Source organism: Triturus cristatus, chromosome 4_2, assembly GCF_964204655.1.
Source record: "Triturus cristatus chromosome 4_2, aTriCri1.1, whole genome shotgun sequence".
In the NCBI taxonomy this organism is placed as follows: Eukaryota; Metazoa; Chordata; class Amphibia; order Caudata; family Salamandridae; genus Triturus; species Triturus cristatus.
The window spans coordinates 434396315-434412752 of NC_140586.1; the positions used below are offsets into that span (position 1 = coordinate 434396315).

General features: G+C 45.6%; 1 protein-coding gene across 1 annotated transcript in view; it reads right to left on the reverse strand.

The window, feature by feature from the left end:
• Window positions 1-10610: 10610 nt before the first annotated feature.
• Window positions 10611-16438, reverse strand: part of RPF1 (ribosome production factor 1 homolog) — a 157448-nt gene continuing 151620 nt past the window's right edge. The window contains exon 9 of the mRNA XM_085601926.1: window positions 10611-10768. Coding sequence (XP_085458052.1) covers window positions 10727-10768 — 42 coding nt within the window. The 3' untranslated portion in view covers window positions 10611-10726. The remainder of the gene's footprint in view (window positions 10769-16438) is intronic.

Consider the following 16438-nt stretch of genomic DNA (forward strand, 5'->3'; position numbering starts at 1 on the left):
AACGTGTGCCACTTTATGAATGTATTTTAATGTCTATAACTCATATTAAATCTTAATTAAACATGTGTATCCATTGGTTAAATTAAATAACGTAATACGCTGTAACTGGTTAGTAAAATGGGAAACAAATACAAAAAATTGAGATTTTGCTCTTTCTGCCCCACCTCTGACTCCGCCCACTGACCCAATACACGGGTTTTTCCTGCCCTCTGATTCTCCGCCCACAGTTCCCCTACTTTTTTCCCCCACTTCGACCAGTGGGCATAATGGAGACCCCTCTGCAGCCTCCGAGGTGCGAAGGGAAGCGGGGCCCTAAGTACCTTGTTTTGGAGAGGGCCCCCTCAGCCCTTTTAGCCTTGCCATTGCATGCCAGCAGAAAGTGTAAAATGGCAAGCAATATGAAACAGTTTAGAGCTCAGGAAAGCCAATCTGCTTTCCCGAGCAATAACAAACAGAATTACAAATCTGGTAAGTAAATATTGCTGCCTGACAGAGGCCCAGTGAAAGTGCATGGAAGGGGCGTAACACTGGAGGGGCACAGGGGACCTCCAACCCTTTAGAGGAGACCTCACACCTTCGGGGGCCCTATTGAGCCCAAGACAAGTGAATATCTGTTCAATTTGAGAGACTCTGGGGCCCACATTGCATTCTGCATTGGGGAGCTGTCATTTCGTGTTACACCACTGCGACAGCCTCGCAGACTGGGCTCTAGACAGCTGCTGCCTACTGTGAGGAAGCGCCCTGAGGTACAGCCGGCCCTCCTTAAACAGAGGCCGAGGTGCACGCTGCGGGGGCAGGCGGTGTTTACATTACATCTTTCCCTCCACTGCCCCCACTCAACCCCCACCACACGCTGGTGTGGGCCCTGCGCCTCGAAGGCTCCAACAGCAGTGTGGTTTGTCTCCTGACAGCTCCTCCCGGAACGGTGCCATTTCCCACAAAATAAGTTTAAATCGAAACTTGGACTAAGGACTGGGAAAGGAAGAAGGCAATAAAGGAGGGAGCAATAAAGGAGGGAGCAAGAAAGAAGGGGCGAAGAAGGAGACAGAATAAAGGGGAGAAGGGAGAGGGAAGAGGGAAAGAGAGAGAGAGCGCGGTAGAGAGAGAGAGAGAGAGAGAGAGAGAGAGCGCGGTAGAGAAAGGAGGAGCTAAAGGGAAGGGGCAAGATGGGAGGGAAGGAGAGAAAGCCGAGGGATGATTCAGAGAGAGAGAGATTGAATAAAGGGAAAACTGAAGAAAGAAAGGGCACGGGCAGGAGAGACTAAACGAAGAGAGGAGCTAGAGAAAGAGGGTTAAGAGACACACTGAAGGGGCACAGAGTTTATACAGAGGAGATATGCAAAGTAAAAGGGAGGGAAAGGAGAAAGCTAGAAAGGCAAAGGCAGAGGTGGAGGAGTGAATGAGGGAAGAAGAGTGCAGCAGAAGAGTGTCAGCGAGTGAAAGGGATAAAGAAAAAATGAGAGAAAGAGGGTCTGACGGAGACAGACAGAAGAGAGCAACAGTTCGGGAGAGGGGGAAATAAAACCAGTGCAGGTGGGAAAGGGATACGGGGTGTTAAAGAGAAGGCAAGGAAAAGGGAATAAAGGTGGAGGCGGAGAGGGAGGATGTTGGACTTGGCCCTTTTGACAGGTTCACCCCTCAACTTTTTGCCTTTTCTGTGACCGGATATTGATAGTTTTTGGCCTCTGCGCACTTTAGCACTGTGGCCCAGTGTAAAGTGCGTGAGCGCTCTGAGGGCGTGTGGTGAGATTGGCCTGCCCTCCGATAGGAATGCATGGGGGAATATGTGTGTCCATGGTTATTCCTGGTATGAGAGGAGTGCAGGGGCGAGTTTAGTATGTATGGAGGTTGTGAGAATAAATGCTGTGCAATGGTGTGCGCAGATTTATGGTGACTGGTGGATTAAGTGCCACTTTTAGAAGTTGGCATTTCTGTGTGCTATGTGTCTGCCTGCCTGATGTAAATTGCATGTCTGGCTTGTGAGTGACAGGGGCTGGATGGTGTGGGTGGCTCCAGGAGACAGGGTGAGTCAGCCCAGTGATGAATAGAGAGATCTGCATGCAAATGGGAGGGAGGAGTTGCACCTGGGACCTGAATAGGGCTGTGCCTTCCCTCCACAATGCTGGCTCCGCCCCCTGTGGTGCATCTGATCACTGAGCCCCCACCTGACACAGGGGAGAGGAGCTGGGCAAAACAAAGTGCTCCAAATACCCCCTAAACCAGTTCTGACTGGTATCCACAAGCCCTGTGCTGCGATACAAAGGGAGTTTGTAATATAAATATAGGGGCTGTGACCCCATGGAAATGTTGTGTTGTTCTCCTGACTTGAGGGGGGCCTGCTGCTGCCGGACTCCAGGAGGAACCGACAAAAGGGACTGCCTCCCTGCTGGAGGACCCCGTGTGCTGGCGTGCCTGGGCTTATCCTCTGCCCCCCCTCGGACTCAAGCTCTAGCGCCTTGTGAGCGCTTTGTTTTCCATTTTAGAGAGCGCTTTTTTTTCTTATTCCCAGAGGAAACGGGAGCGTGTGGGGGCTTCTACAGCGAGAGCTACACTTCCTTGGGAGGGAATCCTCAGCGTAGTGATTCCCCCGGGCTTCGTGGAAAGGTGGGAGCCCACCCCGAATTCATGCCGCTTTGATGTCCTCTTAGCGGGAGCCCATCCCGCATCTGTGCTCCGCTAGCGGGAGCCCATCCTGTGTTATGGCCGCCTTGTGAAGTACTTTCTACAGGCGGGTGTCCACCCCGCATTTCTGCCGTGGAAGTCACCGCCGCGGCCCAGAAGTTGCAGAAAGGTTGCTGGGCCGCTGCCGACGCGACCTGGAAGCCAGACGGCCCTGCCTGGATGTGGGCGGGGCCGCGTGACAAGGCGGAAGTAGTCTGAGAGCCTCGCGGGCTCCAGAACGAAGTCCCGGTCCCGAGGAGGGGGACCGGGTGAAGCGAGGCTTAATTGCAGTGCGAGGCTCCCATAAGTGCAGAGTCCCGCAAGTGCCGCTGCTGACAAGGAGTGAGGCGGAGGGGGCCCGCAACCAAGGAGCGAGATGCCGCCGAAGCCTCCCCAGCTGAGGAGAAGTCCGGAGGAGTCCCGCCGCAGGAGACCGGAGAGAGCGCCGTGGAGTCCCGGTGAGTGGGGCTCCATTCTCGCATTGTTGGTGGCGGCTTTCTGTCTGTTCTCAGCTGCCCCTCAGTCGTGGGCAGCTGCGTGCCTATCTCCACCGTAGGGGGTGATTGTTGTTCACGGAGACCCAGAGCGGGGCCCCCGAGAGGCCCGTGCTTTTCCCGTGTTGCCAACATTTCTTTACAGTTGCCCCGCATGACAGTGGGCAACTGCAACATTTGGGGAATAGCGAGTCTCGGGACTCCCTTGTGCCCAGTGCCCGTCCTCATTGCTTGTGGGGCATTGTTTTGGGCACCAGAGGTACAGAGAGTGCCAGGGCAGTTTGTTATCGCCACAGCTGCGCAGCAGATACCGGCAGCTGCAACGTGTGGGCCATCTTTGCATTTCGAGTCCCAGAGAGGGGCTCAGAGGGCACGCTGGTGCCCATGCTCCTTTTCACAGCTGCCCAGCAATTAGTGGGCAGCTGCCACGTTTAGGCTGTGCATCTGCGCGCTTTGCTGCATTTCGGGTTGGACTGTTCCCATGAGGCACAGGGTCAGACTGATTTGCATATGGCCATGTCTGAACTGGGGTGGTGGAGTGAGCTAAAGAATGATGATGGATTAAACCCAGATCAGTTGACTGGGGGAGAGTGTTTGATTTGCTCAAACGCTCGGTCCATCAGCCCCTTTGGTATCGCTTTGTGCGCCCTAAGTTGGCAGGGTATGCCCAGACGTGGGTCCCTTGCTCACGTTGCCACTGGATTAAAGATAGCCTGGCTGATGAGGGTTATGAACCCGAAACCGGTCCCAGGATGCTTGTTTCCAGTCCAGGGAAGACATGGCTTGGCAGTTCGGTTTGAACTGTTCCCATGAGGCACAGGGTCAGACTGGTTTGCATATGGCCATGTCTGAACTGGGGCGGTGGAGTGAGCTAAAGAATGATGATGGATTAAACCCAGATCATTTGACTGGGGGTGAGTGTTTGATTTGCTCAAACGCTCCGTCCATCATCCCCTTTGGTATAGCTTTGCAGCCAGCCCCGACATTGTTAGACATAGGGCGCTGGAGCCCCTGAGAGTGGCCAGTGGCCTGGGGCCAGTTCAAGGTGTGGTGCCCCCGCTTGGGACACACTGTGCTTATGCTGGTTATTGCATAATGTATTTATGCTGGTAATGCCTACTGTGATGCAGATTGCGCAATGAGTTCTCCTAATATGTTTTATGCCTAATGTGATAATGCAGAGGTCATTATTGTGCCAGTAGTTACTGGTTGTGCTACACTTACTATTTGTGCTACAATTACTGGTTGTGCTACACTAACTATGTGTGCTACAATTACTGTTTGTGTTCTACGTTTATGAAAAATCTTACTTTGACTATTTCTACTAAGTGATGATTCTGACAGTGGTCCATGTGGCCCTGTCATTTGAATATAATCCCCTGTAAATATTGCCCAGTGCCAGTTGGCACAGTGTATATTGTGTGATTACCATCTAATGTGTTTTATGATAATACAAAGGCTATTTTTGATATAACCTTGTGTGGAATTCCTTTTGTGGTGTGCCTTGTGTGTTGCTGCTGTTTGTGTGTGTTGCGCAAACGCTTTACACATTGCCTCCGGGATAAGTCTGACTGCTCGTGCCAAGCTACCAAGGGGGTGAGCAGGGGTTATCTTTGGCGTGTAACTCCCTTGCCCTGACTAGAGTGATAGTCTCTGTCTGGCTTTGGCGCAAGCCTTAGCCAACCAGAGATCCCATTTCTAACAGAGGATAATTAGCGAGGAGAGGAATGATGAACCTGAAGGAGAGAAAGAGAGGATTCCTTTGGGGGAAAGTATTGTTATAGTGCCTAATGAGGCGTGTGTTGCGCACAGGGAGAGACACATGAGAGGCTTTGCTGCCTTTCGTGATAAGAAGACAGAGGAAAGGTGGAGTGACTGAATGAGACACGGGCAGACGGACGGTAGCAACAGGTTAACAACTACATTTAATTTAACATAGCGTTACATGGGACACGGGTGGCCTCGAAGCGCCTAAAAAGAAACCGTGAGGCCAAAAACTATGAAGAGTTGTAAAACAAGCGTTCGCCATTCCCGCTGTTTATTTTTGCATTGCGCTTTCACTTTAAAGTGAAAGCGCGATGCAAAAATAAACACACGGCGCTCTGTCTACTTTTGGGACGGCCCATCCAGACTGGATCGCAGGGCTTGTTTATATAACACGCCTCCTTGCGATAAGAAACTGCTTCATGACAGAAGGAAAGCAGATGAGCCAGTCCGGGTGGGCCGGACCAAAAAGCGAAAGGGGGGCAACCAAGAAAGCTTATTTCCAATGGCGGCCCACTGTTTACCATAAACGGTGACGCTAGCCAATGGAAATAAGGGGCGGGGCTTCAAGTACTTCTCTCAAAGTCCTCCTTGCCAATAAATCTCGCCGAGCGAGCAGCGCATGCGCGGTCACGCTAGGCGAGACCTAAAAAAACACCTCTGAGCACTGGTAGGTTTTAGAATGTATTTTTTTTACAATACTGGCACAACTAGGCGACGAGAGTTTGGACGGGTCACCCACATCTACCTCGTAAAGGAAACTGTTTACTTTATTTTGCTTCTATGGACATGTTTATTCATGCTACAGTCAGCTTTGTCCAGCACAGACCCATTTAAATACGCCAAAAGAGGGGCTACAGGGGGTGCTAGCACATGCTAGTAAGTATGCACCCTTGTCTACGCACATTTAAGGGCAGTAGCGTCATTATGTGCACAATTATCTACACATCATATGCGGGAGAGCCCCGAAAGCCCCTTCCCCAAGAATGGACGCACTAGTTAAGTATATGGTTTCAAAAAGGAATACTCCTTTACATTTATATTGTGTCCTCGCTATTTTTTACCCAGTTAGATTTTACAGGATCTCCCCGTTTGAGCAGGTTGTGGGCTCAGCCCGTGCACGTTATTTTCTGTGCAGGTATAGCATTTGTATTTATTCATTTTACATTTAATTAAAACCTTTACATGATAAAAAAAAATGCAAGTTGCATATATGAAAAAGTAAAAGACGTGCACGGGCAAAACATTTGTGTCTTGCACTGAAACGTTCAGGTTCTCTCCCGTACTGAACTACCACAGATCTTCGCCAGAGCAGCGCTTGCACGCTGACTCTAGGCTCGACCTAAAAAGCAGCCATACGTGCTGCAGCGCAGCGGAAGGTTCTTTGCAAAGGTTGACTGGACCCTTTCTGTAACTTACTGCTATGTTTGTGGGTTAAGCTAATGAGGTGCAACCAATGCCTAGACAGTGTTAAGTCTAAAAGTGACAAAATAATGAAATAATACTATCACAAAATGTTCTGCATAATTTTCCTTTTCTTGCTGCATAATTTACTCAACCCTGTCGCATAATGTGACCCACCCCAGCCAAATAATTCCAGTGGCCTTGTGTATACAGTTCTAAAATTACAAATATGTAGAAAAATATATAGCCCCTATCAGAAGGGCCTAACAAGAATCATAACAGTGAAAACCCTCAACGTTTGTCAGAGTAGGTGACCAACACCAAAACCTTTAACTACTATGGTAATCCAAGAGATTACATTTAACAAATCTACGAGATTACATTTATCAACATACCTGTCTATAAGCTAGCCTGCAACACAATGTGATAACAACCAACTATTAAAGGTTTACTGGCTTGAACACCTGCTTTTCACAATTAAAAAGCTAGACCAACTGCCTTTGTCAAAATGTTTCATAATATGCATACCAGACCTATTGCATCAGGCATAACGTTTCCAGTTCTCTCATCAGGCCTATACCTTGTCACCATATCCAGCTCAGGCCTACAGGTTTGAGTGTAAGCATTTACCATGTACCAAAATACCTATCTGTAAGTGTGGATTGTTATTACTTTATAATAAAGCCTAAACATATATGGGCTTCAACATATGCTTTTCACAAGAAACACATTGGACCTAGTTCCTTTAACATTACAGGTGTCATCTTTCTCTTGCCAGCATAAGCAACTCAGTCATTGCTTCAGAGTATCAACTTTGTCAGAGCCAAAAGGCATCCAATAAACAGTCGATTTGTGGAAGCATACAAATTCTGTATTCCGGGAATAAATATGGATAAGGTCAGTGACAGTTGCTCTGTCAAGCCGGACCTAAAAACCCATGTAGATTAGTGTAGCATTAGGCTCTGTAACACAAAACTGCACTCTAAAGTTAATGACTGCCCTCCTCCCAATCTGTGCTAATGCAGGAGAAAAAGCCTGCATATTATCTAGTTATTTGAGACACTTTAATAGCATTACAGTGCCATGTATGAGTGCCCTAGAAAGTTCAAACTCAGACATACAGCTGCTGGCTTAGGCAGCTGGATAACTAAGCAAAGTGATCACATCTGCGTGGAGGGCAAGCACTCGTTTGTGGAAGCACAGCAGCGGCTCCTCCGCTAAGGCGCAGGAGCGTCGCCCCACTGCATTTGGAGCAGCGCATAATGGAAAAATAAAATGATAATAACACTAAGTTATTATCATTTTATTTTTCAGGTTCACAGGACGGGGGCTTGGCTGTGTCACAGCCAAAAAGGGAGGAGTAGTGGGCACTTAAGTGCACATGACTGTTTGGCCTGCTGTCTTGGGCCGGCCAAACTGTCATGCGCACTTTGCATTTTCCCCACCAGGCTGTAATACACAGCCTGGTGGGGAACATGCACAGGCTTCCACTGCCTGTCTTGTGCTCCTAACCACAGCACTCAGACCAATCATAACGCTGCATTGCAGCGTTGTGATTGGCTAGGGTTATCCTGTTTGTGCTTCCTGCTTCAAGCAGGAACAGAAGAGGACGATGTGAGGTGGGGGTCCGGCAGCAAGGTAAGTCATTTTTTTTTTTTCTATCCCTGCCAACCCTGCCACACCCATGCTTTTAGGTGGCAGCTGCCACTGTGGAAGCACAAAACTTCTGCTCAATAAAAACAGCCAAAGCCCTCTCCAAGTAGTACTTCTGAAAGCCTTTTTATGGTCTGGCTTGACAGCACAGCTCTTGCCAGACAAGTATGTGAGACTCACTAGTATAGGTGCTTTGACTCCACCCATGTGTTGGTAGTCACGAGTACATGTTTTGATTGAGCAGAAGTGGAGTGCTCCTACAAAAAAATGTTAGCCCTACCCACAGCTGTGATCATATTAACTAGTGGATAGGGAAAGGCTGCCGAAAACAACGGGCAATTTGACAGTATTTACTGAACAAGCATTTTTACAAGTAATCCATCTACAATTTTAAACTACGTCTAACTCAGCCTCCTGAGACACCTAGCAACAACATACTTTGTTTGAACAGAGGTTAAGGGAATCTAGGTAGGTGCAAATTTCATTTTCTGTAAAATTTTGAAAAGAACATGCTCTTCAAATAGTGATGTTAACACAAATTACATTTTAGTAGTGTTCACATTTGCAAATCTATTCAAACGCAGAACAAACAGCAAATGTTAAACCATTCCACAGTTCCACCTAACCGTACAAAGACTGTACCCATGTTTCATCTAGCACAGCTACTGTCAGAGAAATCCAGAAAATTAAACTATTGTAATATTTCTCTGTAAATTAATCAGCCTCTGCCTGCTACAGGGGTTTGCACGCAAGGTGCTAGCAATGTGCAAGCAGTCTGGAAGACAAACTATGTCAAATAAGGATTACGTTGGCAATTTTGAGACTTCTCTAGGTGTGAGCCCATGTCAGCCAGTGTTAAGTATTCATTCCCTTTTGCACCTAGAACACATTTTTTTAATGTTATACTGGGGAAGACTCAAAACTGGGCTTGCTTTCTGTTAAACCTGCCCCTCTCTGCAGGGTCATCCCCATACGTTTTGCCTTACCTCTTTTTTTATTCTTACTTTTTGGAATGTATGCATAAATAAACATTTCATTTTAGTCTTGTGTTTTGATGAATAATGCATTTTAATATAATATATTTTCTTTGAAATAAGATCTAAAACTTGGTAAATACATACAACTGGTCAAACTTACATGTGTGGCCAATATTCCACTAGAGCTAAACTGAAGACATTGGATGTCACACTAACAAATTTGTTGTGTTTTGCAAGACTGTCGATTCAAACGTTTTATCTTCACGCTCCTCATTTTCTATATGACATAATAGCCTAGGGCGGTGAGGGTTATAGGACAACCCCCTCTTTTTGTTTCTTGGTTCGTGCTACAGCAACAACCATCCGTGGCGCTCTCCATGCTCCTTGTGGTCTCCTCCACCTCAAGCTGGGATCTTTCCACTCCACTTCAGAAGGTAACTTTTTAAGCAGGATTAACCTTGGTTCCTGTATCTGGTCCGCGCTCTATCGCGGCTGGCCCAAACTTGTGACTATCACCCGGTCTTGCACAACCAGATAATCGTGTGTGGAGTTTTTTGCTTCTAGGTGCTATACTTACCTTAAATCTTTGAAATTACAAATCTCTGGTTCCACTGACTGGATTTATATCGTTTTGGTGTCAAGTAATTCTTTTAATATTACTCAATTTTTCTTGTGTTGTATTTTCACTTTATTACTGTTTGTGGGTTGGACAAATACTTCATACACTGCCTCGATGTTAAGCTTGACTGCTTTTGGGCCAAGCTAACAGAGGGTTAAGCACAGTTTAATATAGTGACTTTTGGTGGTTCACACTGACAAGGATCGTGGTTGTTGCTTGAAATGGGCTTACACCTCCCTGAACAAAACCTAATTTCTCACATTTCCAATTCGGCTTAGGTGCCCAGCAGCCCCATCTTTTACCCAGCTAATTAAAGCAGTTCTGTTCCTTTTTTTAAATGGTACATTTTGAATTTAGCCCTGATAAACCTACATACCAAAACACTAAACTACAAACTCCCTTACTCAACGTGGCACTGGCTCAAAGCCAGGACAGAATAAAGTTGTATCTTGCCTAGGGCCCCCTAATCACATACGAAAAGGCCTGTACATTCAGATCTTTGCACAGCATGCTGTTAGAAGGCTAACGTTTAGCACAAAACGAAAACGGTCTGATTATGTCTTTGCGTACTAAAAAACTACCACAGCAGCTGAAAGCACTGCAAGTAATCTTGTTTCCACTGCATAGCTGGAGACATGAAATATTGGGTCGTTTTTACAATTGTCTGTCACAAGTGTTTCGCTGTCTGCCATGGTCACATACGTCTCTAAGCATAACAAGCAGGTTTGAGAATGGGAGGGAAACGTTAAGCACAGACAATCTTGGGAATTCAGGGAGGGTAAGTTAGCACAATTTCTCTGGGGAGTCCATCTTAACTTATTGCTATCTTTATTCGATGTCTGAAAACTACAAATATCAATTAGTAAGGAAGATGAAACATACTGCATGTACACACAAACCCAACTCTATCATGACAAAATATTTCTAAAGGCATGGCAAAGTAGAATCAGGCAAAAAATAATAAATAAAGCAGTGGAAATCAGTTTTGCAAAAATAATAGCTAAAATATGGAGAGCACATTTAAATACCAAATCCAGATTTTAAGAATATCAAAACATTTATTTACAGAAATGCAGGGAAAAAAGCTGTAACAAGTATGCGAATGTCCAAGATTAAGATGTGCTGCAGAAATACTGCATTTTAGAACTGCACTCTTACAAGTGGAACTTCCTTCGGTTGGAATCCATTTCATGTCTCTGAAATAAAAGGAAAAACAAATCGATTTAAAAATTTGAATTGTACTCTAGTACAACATTTTATAACCTTTTGAGATCTGTGGACCCCCACTGAATCGTTACTACAATCTGGGAAACCATGGCCAATGATTTGAATCTCAAAACAAAACACCAAGATATAAAAACAAATATACAAACCGATGCTCAAACAGTTAAATATTTTGTTTAATTTACAATCAAATATAGATAAAACATTTGCTTCTTTATTCGTATATTTTAATATTTAATTTTCTAGTCATGGACTCCCTGAGAAGGCCTCACCGACCCTCAGATGTCCTCGGAACACAGGTCAAGAACCACTGCTCCAGTACATATCATTGTACAAAAGTGGAGAGAGATGGGTTACCTAAAGTCAGTCTCACAGAGTGCAATCATATTTGATGGCTTTTTAGTTACTGTCTGAAGGTATAGATCAACTCTGTTTAAACTTGTGGACTGTAGAAATTAGCAAAAGAAATGATTCCAAAGGATGACTGCTGGCAACTGTATACTTTAGCCTTATAGCCCGCCGTAGCGGGCTATACAGGGTATTAAATGCCTGCTCCAGTGTTAAAGGCCCGAGCCGAAGGCGAGGGACTTTAACAAGGGAGCAGGACTTTAATAGCCGGTATAGCCCAGCTACGAAGGGCTATAAGAACATTCTGGCACTAGAGCACAGAATGTTCTAACAAATTAAACAAAGGCTTCTCGGAGTTCGAGGGGTTTTAAACCCCTTGAGCTTTGAGAGGCCTTTGTTCACCTGTGAACAAAAGCAACATTGGAATGTTGCTCTGTGGGCCTTTACCGCCCCGTAGAAGCACGGAGCACTCCATTGTCTTCAATGGAGTGCTCCACATTCCAATGTACTAATTCTATGTATCATACTTTTTAACCAATTTGCTGCTAACCCTTATCCCTTAAGAACACTAGGGGCCTGTTTTTAAAAACTGGGGCAGGTCTCACTGGCGGGTACTGAAAAACATGCGGTACCCAAAGCATTTACTGACCTGTGACTAATAATGATTTTTCCTTGTGTTTAGACCATGTATCAATTCAGAAGGTAAATTCTTTTTTTATTTTTTTTTTTATTTTTATTGAGATTACTGGTGTCGTACACAAATTTTACGAATTCATTAAATAGATATTCCTGTTAAACCATACAAGAGCACTTTTAGACAATACTAACCATTGTAGATACAAATAAAACAAGGACAAACTAATAATAATAATAGGGCAATAGTTCTAAACCATTCGTTATCATTAAATACATGAATAAATAAATAAAGCAGTATTTAGGCGCTCAAGCTCCTCCAGATAGCAAGTGGTGCCCAAATATTTCTTCCTAATTCCCTTAATGTTTTACCTTTTGACTCATATAGACAAGCCTCAATATTTTGCACTCCCAGCAACCTTGCAATCCACATTTGAAATGTCGGAGGGGAGGAATCTTTCCAAGCTGCTGAAATAAGGATGCGTAGCACTGCAGTTGATATAAAGACCAGAGCTTCAGCCGCCCTACCCAACTCCAATTTCCTATCTACACCTATCAACATCAACGTGGGGGATAGCCTAATCCTACGGTCTAGCAGCCCCTCCAAAAACTTAGAGATTTCCATTAGTACCATAGAAAGCTTATCGCACTGGTGGAACATGTGGATTAGATCCGCTGGACCATTATTGCATCTAGGACACTTATCATTCTCCACCAGACCCCAGGCATACAGCTTCGCCGGAGTAAAATACAGATTAAACAGCGTTTTGTAATGCTGAGCCCGTAGGTTAGAAGATCGAAATAATCTCTTATTTAATACAAGTGCTAGATCTAAATCCACGTCGGGGTCGCCTAATTTCCCTGCAATTGCCGATTCTGTCTTCTCCAAATCGTCCTGAATACCCGTCATTAAGTGATTATAGACAAATGTTATTTTATTACCCCCGTTCCATAAATAATCGATCAAGGGGAAACGTCTTGTTTCAAGTATCCTCGGTCTAAAAGCCTTCAACGTTTGGACTAACTGTCCATACGTAAACCAATGATTAGATGAAATCCCAAACTTGTGTTGGATCACTTCGAACCTGAGGATCTCCCCCCCTCCATAATATCCCCAATAGAACTAATTCCATGTACTTTCCAAGCCGCGCAATTCCTGTCCATACCCATATAAGGAAATAGGTTAGAGTTCCAGAGAAGGAGGTGCGCATTAATCTTAGGAATTTCAAGCAGCTTTTGGACGGCTTTCCATGACCCCCAAACCCCACCCATGATCTTAAGCCGGGCCCTCTTATAAAATCTCCGATCCACCTCGCTCAAGAGTAGCCCCACAGCCTTCTTCCCCACTAACAGCTCAAAAATAGATGGGGGATCCTGACTCTCTGCCTGGGCCGCTACCGAGCTGGGAGCTGATTGAAAAAGTATTGACATTTGAGCCAGAAGGCAAGATAAATGATATAGACGAAGGTTTGGTAAAGCCATGCCCCCCCTTACAAACGGGAGCGACATAAGGTTCATGGAGCGCCTAGTCTTCCCATATTGCCAGATAAACCGGTTAAATATTGACTCCAGATTTTTTAATAGTTTTTCCTCCAGCAATAATGGGATGGCTCGAAACAAGTAAAGGACCTTCGGAAATATTGACATTTTAAGGACGTTTACCCGTCCTACCAGGGAGAGGTGTAATACGTCCAACCTCTTTAATTCTGCTTCAATCGATCCCATTAGGGGGCAATAATTTTCTGTAATGATCTTATCTACTGAGGCATTAATTCTGACCCCTAAATAGACCGCTGAGTCTACGTATCTACTGTCCGACTTATTAATGTTCTTAGTGCAAATAATCTGGGTCTTCCCCTCATTTAACAGATACCCAGACCTGCTACCAAAGTCTTCCGCCAGCTCTGCAAGTGCAGACATCGCCTGCTGGGGGTCAGTAGTAAGAACCGCCAGATCGTCAGCGTATGCTAGCAGTTTGGTTGTATACCCGTTCAACATCACTGGACTAATCTGAGGGCAGCCCAAAATTCTTTGAATCAGGGGGTCTATATATAGAGAAAAGAGGATCGGAGAACAAGGACAACCCTGACGCGTTCCTCTCTTAATCACAATTTTCTCCGAACTCTCCCCCATTACTGACACCCTGGCCACCGGATCTTTGTACATAGCTCTAAGAGCCCTGATGACCTTGGGACCAAATCCCCTGCCTACAAGAATACCCCATAAATACTCCCAGACCACGCGGTCAAACGCTTTCTCCGCATCTAGGAGGATCATGGCCATCTCACCCCCCCCCAGCAGCATGAGCATCGAACAGTGCGATAGCACGGCGTGTGTGGTCCGTCGTTCCGCGCCCAGGCACAAACCCATGCTGCCAAGGAGAGACAAGACCGCCAATGACCCTCCCTAGCCTTTTGGCCCATATTTTCGAGTACAGTTTAGTATCCGCGTTGATGAGCGAGATAGGTCGGTAAGAACCTGGGTTCTCCTTGGGTTTATCCTTCTTGTGAAAGACAATTATATTGGTCTCTTTCCATGAATCTGGAATGTCCCCTGTACACAGTATACCATTAAAGAGATCCAGCAAGATAGGCACTATCTCAGATTCAATGCTTTTGTACACTTCCAGGGGAATTCCGTCGGGTCCTGCTGCCTTACCAGCAGCAAGTTCCCGTAGGGAGGCCAGAATCTCACTTCCAGTCAGGTCCCTATCTAGCTCTTCTATAGCTAGATCATCCAGCATTGGACCCCAGCTACCATTCTCCTCCATTTGTGGTCCTTGGCGGCTCTCTTCATCGTACAATTTTTGATAAAAATTTTTAAACACCCCTAAAATTTCCTTTGTCTCCGAATAAGTCTTACCGTCCTCATGTATGCTAGAAATGATGTTCCTCGATTTACCCTGTCTGATACGAAGTGCCAGAACCCTACCTGCCTGCTCCCCTGTCTCATACCGCTTAGCCCTTGATGCCTGATAATCCCCTACTGCCTTCTGTGTGACCAATTTTTGAAGTTCGGCTTTAATGATGCCCAACCTTCTTTGGCTCTCTGTCCCATCTACACCGTTGCCAATGTCCCTAATGTGCAGTTCCTCCGCCTTCGCTAAATGGCCCATAAGCCTATCTAGCTCTCCCCTGTCCGCCTTCCTTATTCTCGCTGAACAACTAATGGTTTCCCCTCTAAGGGCCGCCTTAAAAGCTTCCCAAACGCTATTCCTAGAGGTACTATAGCGATTTGCATCAAAGAATTCCACTGTCCATTTTTTAATATGATCTAAACATCTTTGATCCGATAATAACCTTCTTTCAAAAGTCCAGCTAGTATGACTTTTCTCTGCTAAATCTATTCTACAAGATAGAATCAGCGGGTTGTGGTCAGAAATTATTCTAGGGAGTTTCTTTATGCTAACTCTATTCAGTTCCGGCATTGATATAAAGAAGTAATCTAATTTGGAGTATTTTTGGAACGGATGCGAAAAATACGTGTACCCTGGGTTCTGTGTCTCCTTCTCACCCCAAACATCCTTAAGCCCATGTGAGCTCAAGAGGGAGGACATAGCCCGAAACACCCTAGGTTTCCGTCCTGAATACTTAAGTACATTATGCCAGTCAGTGGATATATTTAGATCACCGCAGACTATCAAGGGGGTTGGCCAGCCCGCTAGCTCCTCTTCCAGGAAGTTAAAAACCTCTGGGTCATCGCAATTTGACCCATAGATCGAACAGATTGTATATCCTAAGTTCAGCTCTGCGATGACCCACCTACCCAAGCTATCACTTTTAGCCCGCTTCACCCCCCCTAAAGAAGATCTGCCAAGGATTGCAACCCCCCTAGTTACAGATGTCTGTGATGTACAGACTATCAAATCAAACCCCCTAATACAGAGTAAATTCCGTTTGGCCCACGGTAAGTGGGTCTCTTGCAAACAAAGTACATCTATCCCATTGTGTTTAACAAAATACTCCAACTTTTGACGTTTTTTCCAGTCATTCAGTCCGCTAACATTGACGGTACATATTTTAATATCCATCATTATATAAATTTCTGATCATCAATGCATCTGTGTGCCCTAATTGTCTCAGAGTTCTCTGTAACATTATCCCAGCTAACGCTCTTGCAACACTGAACCAACCAACTACATAGCTACCAAACTCCTTACAACACCAGATTATCTCATTTTTCACTTTTTCCCCCCACACCCAGTTCCCCCGCCCCTCTCCCATCTCACCCCCTCTACACCCCAACCCCCCCCGCACCCTCCCCTGTACCCCCTCAGACGAGGCGCTCAGACCTAGTCTGTGCATGGGATGAAAAGCAGTGGACGCAATGAGAAAAAAAAAACAAAACAATAGCTGTAACCTAAGATCGCCCCCCCGGGGACGGACATACATTATGAATGAGAAGGCAGCACCATATAACCCCCTGAGCAACTTAGGAGCCTGACAACCGCTGAGAAAAAAGAAGAGAAAACAGCCCTGTAACCCTCAGGAAATACCCTAGACAGACAAGATAACCGGCTGATAGTCTTTCCTGCAAAAAAAAACAAAAACAAAAAAAAACCTAATTGCCCAAAGAGTCTAGGTACTCCTTCGCCTTTATCTCAGATGAAAAATAGAGGGTCTTCCCTTCATTGATAACCTTTAACTGGGCGGGGTTTATCA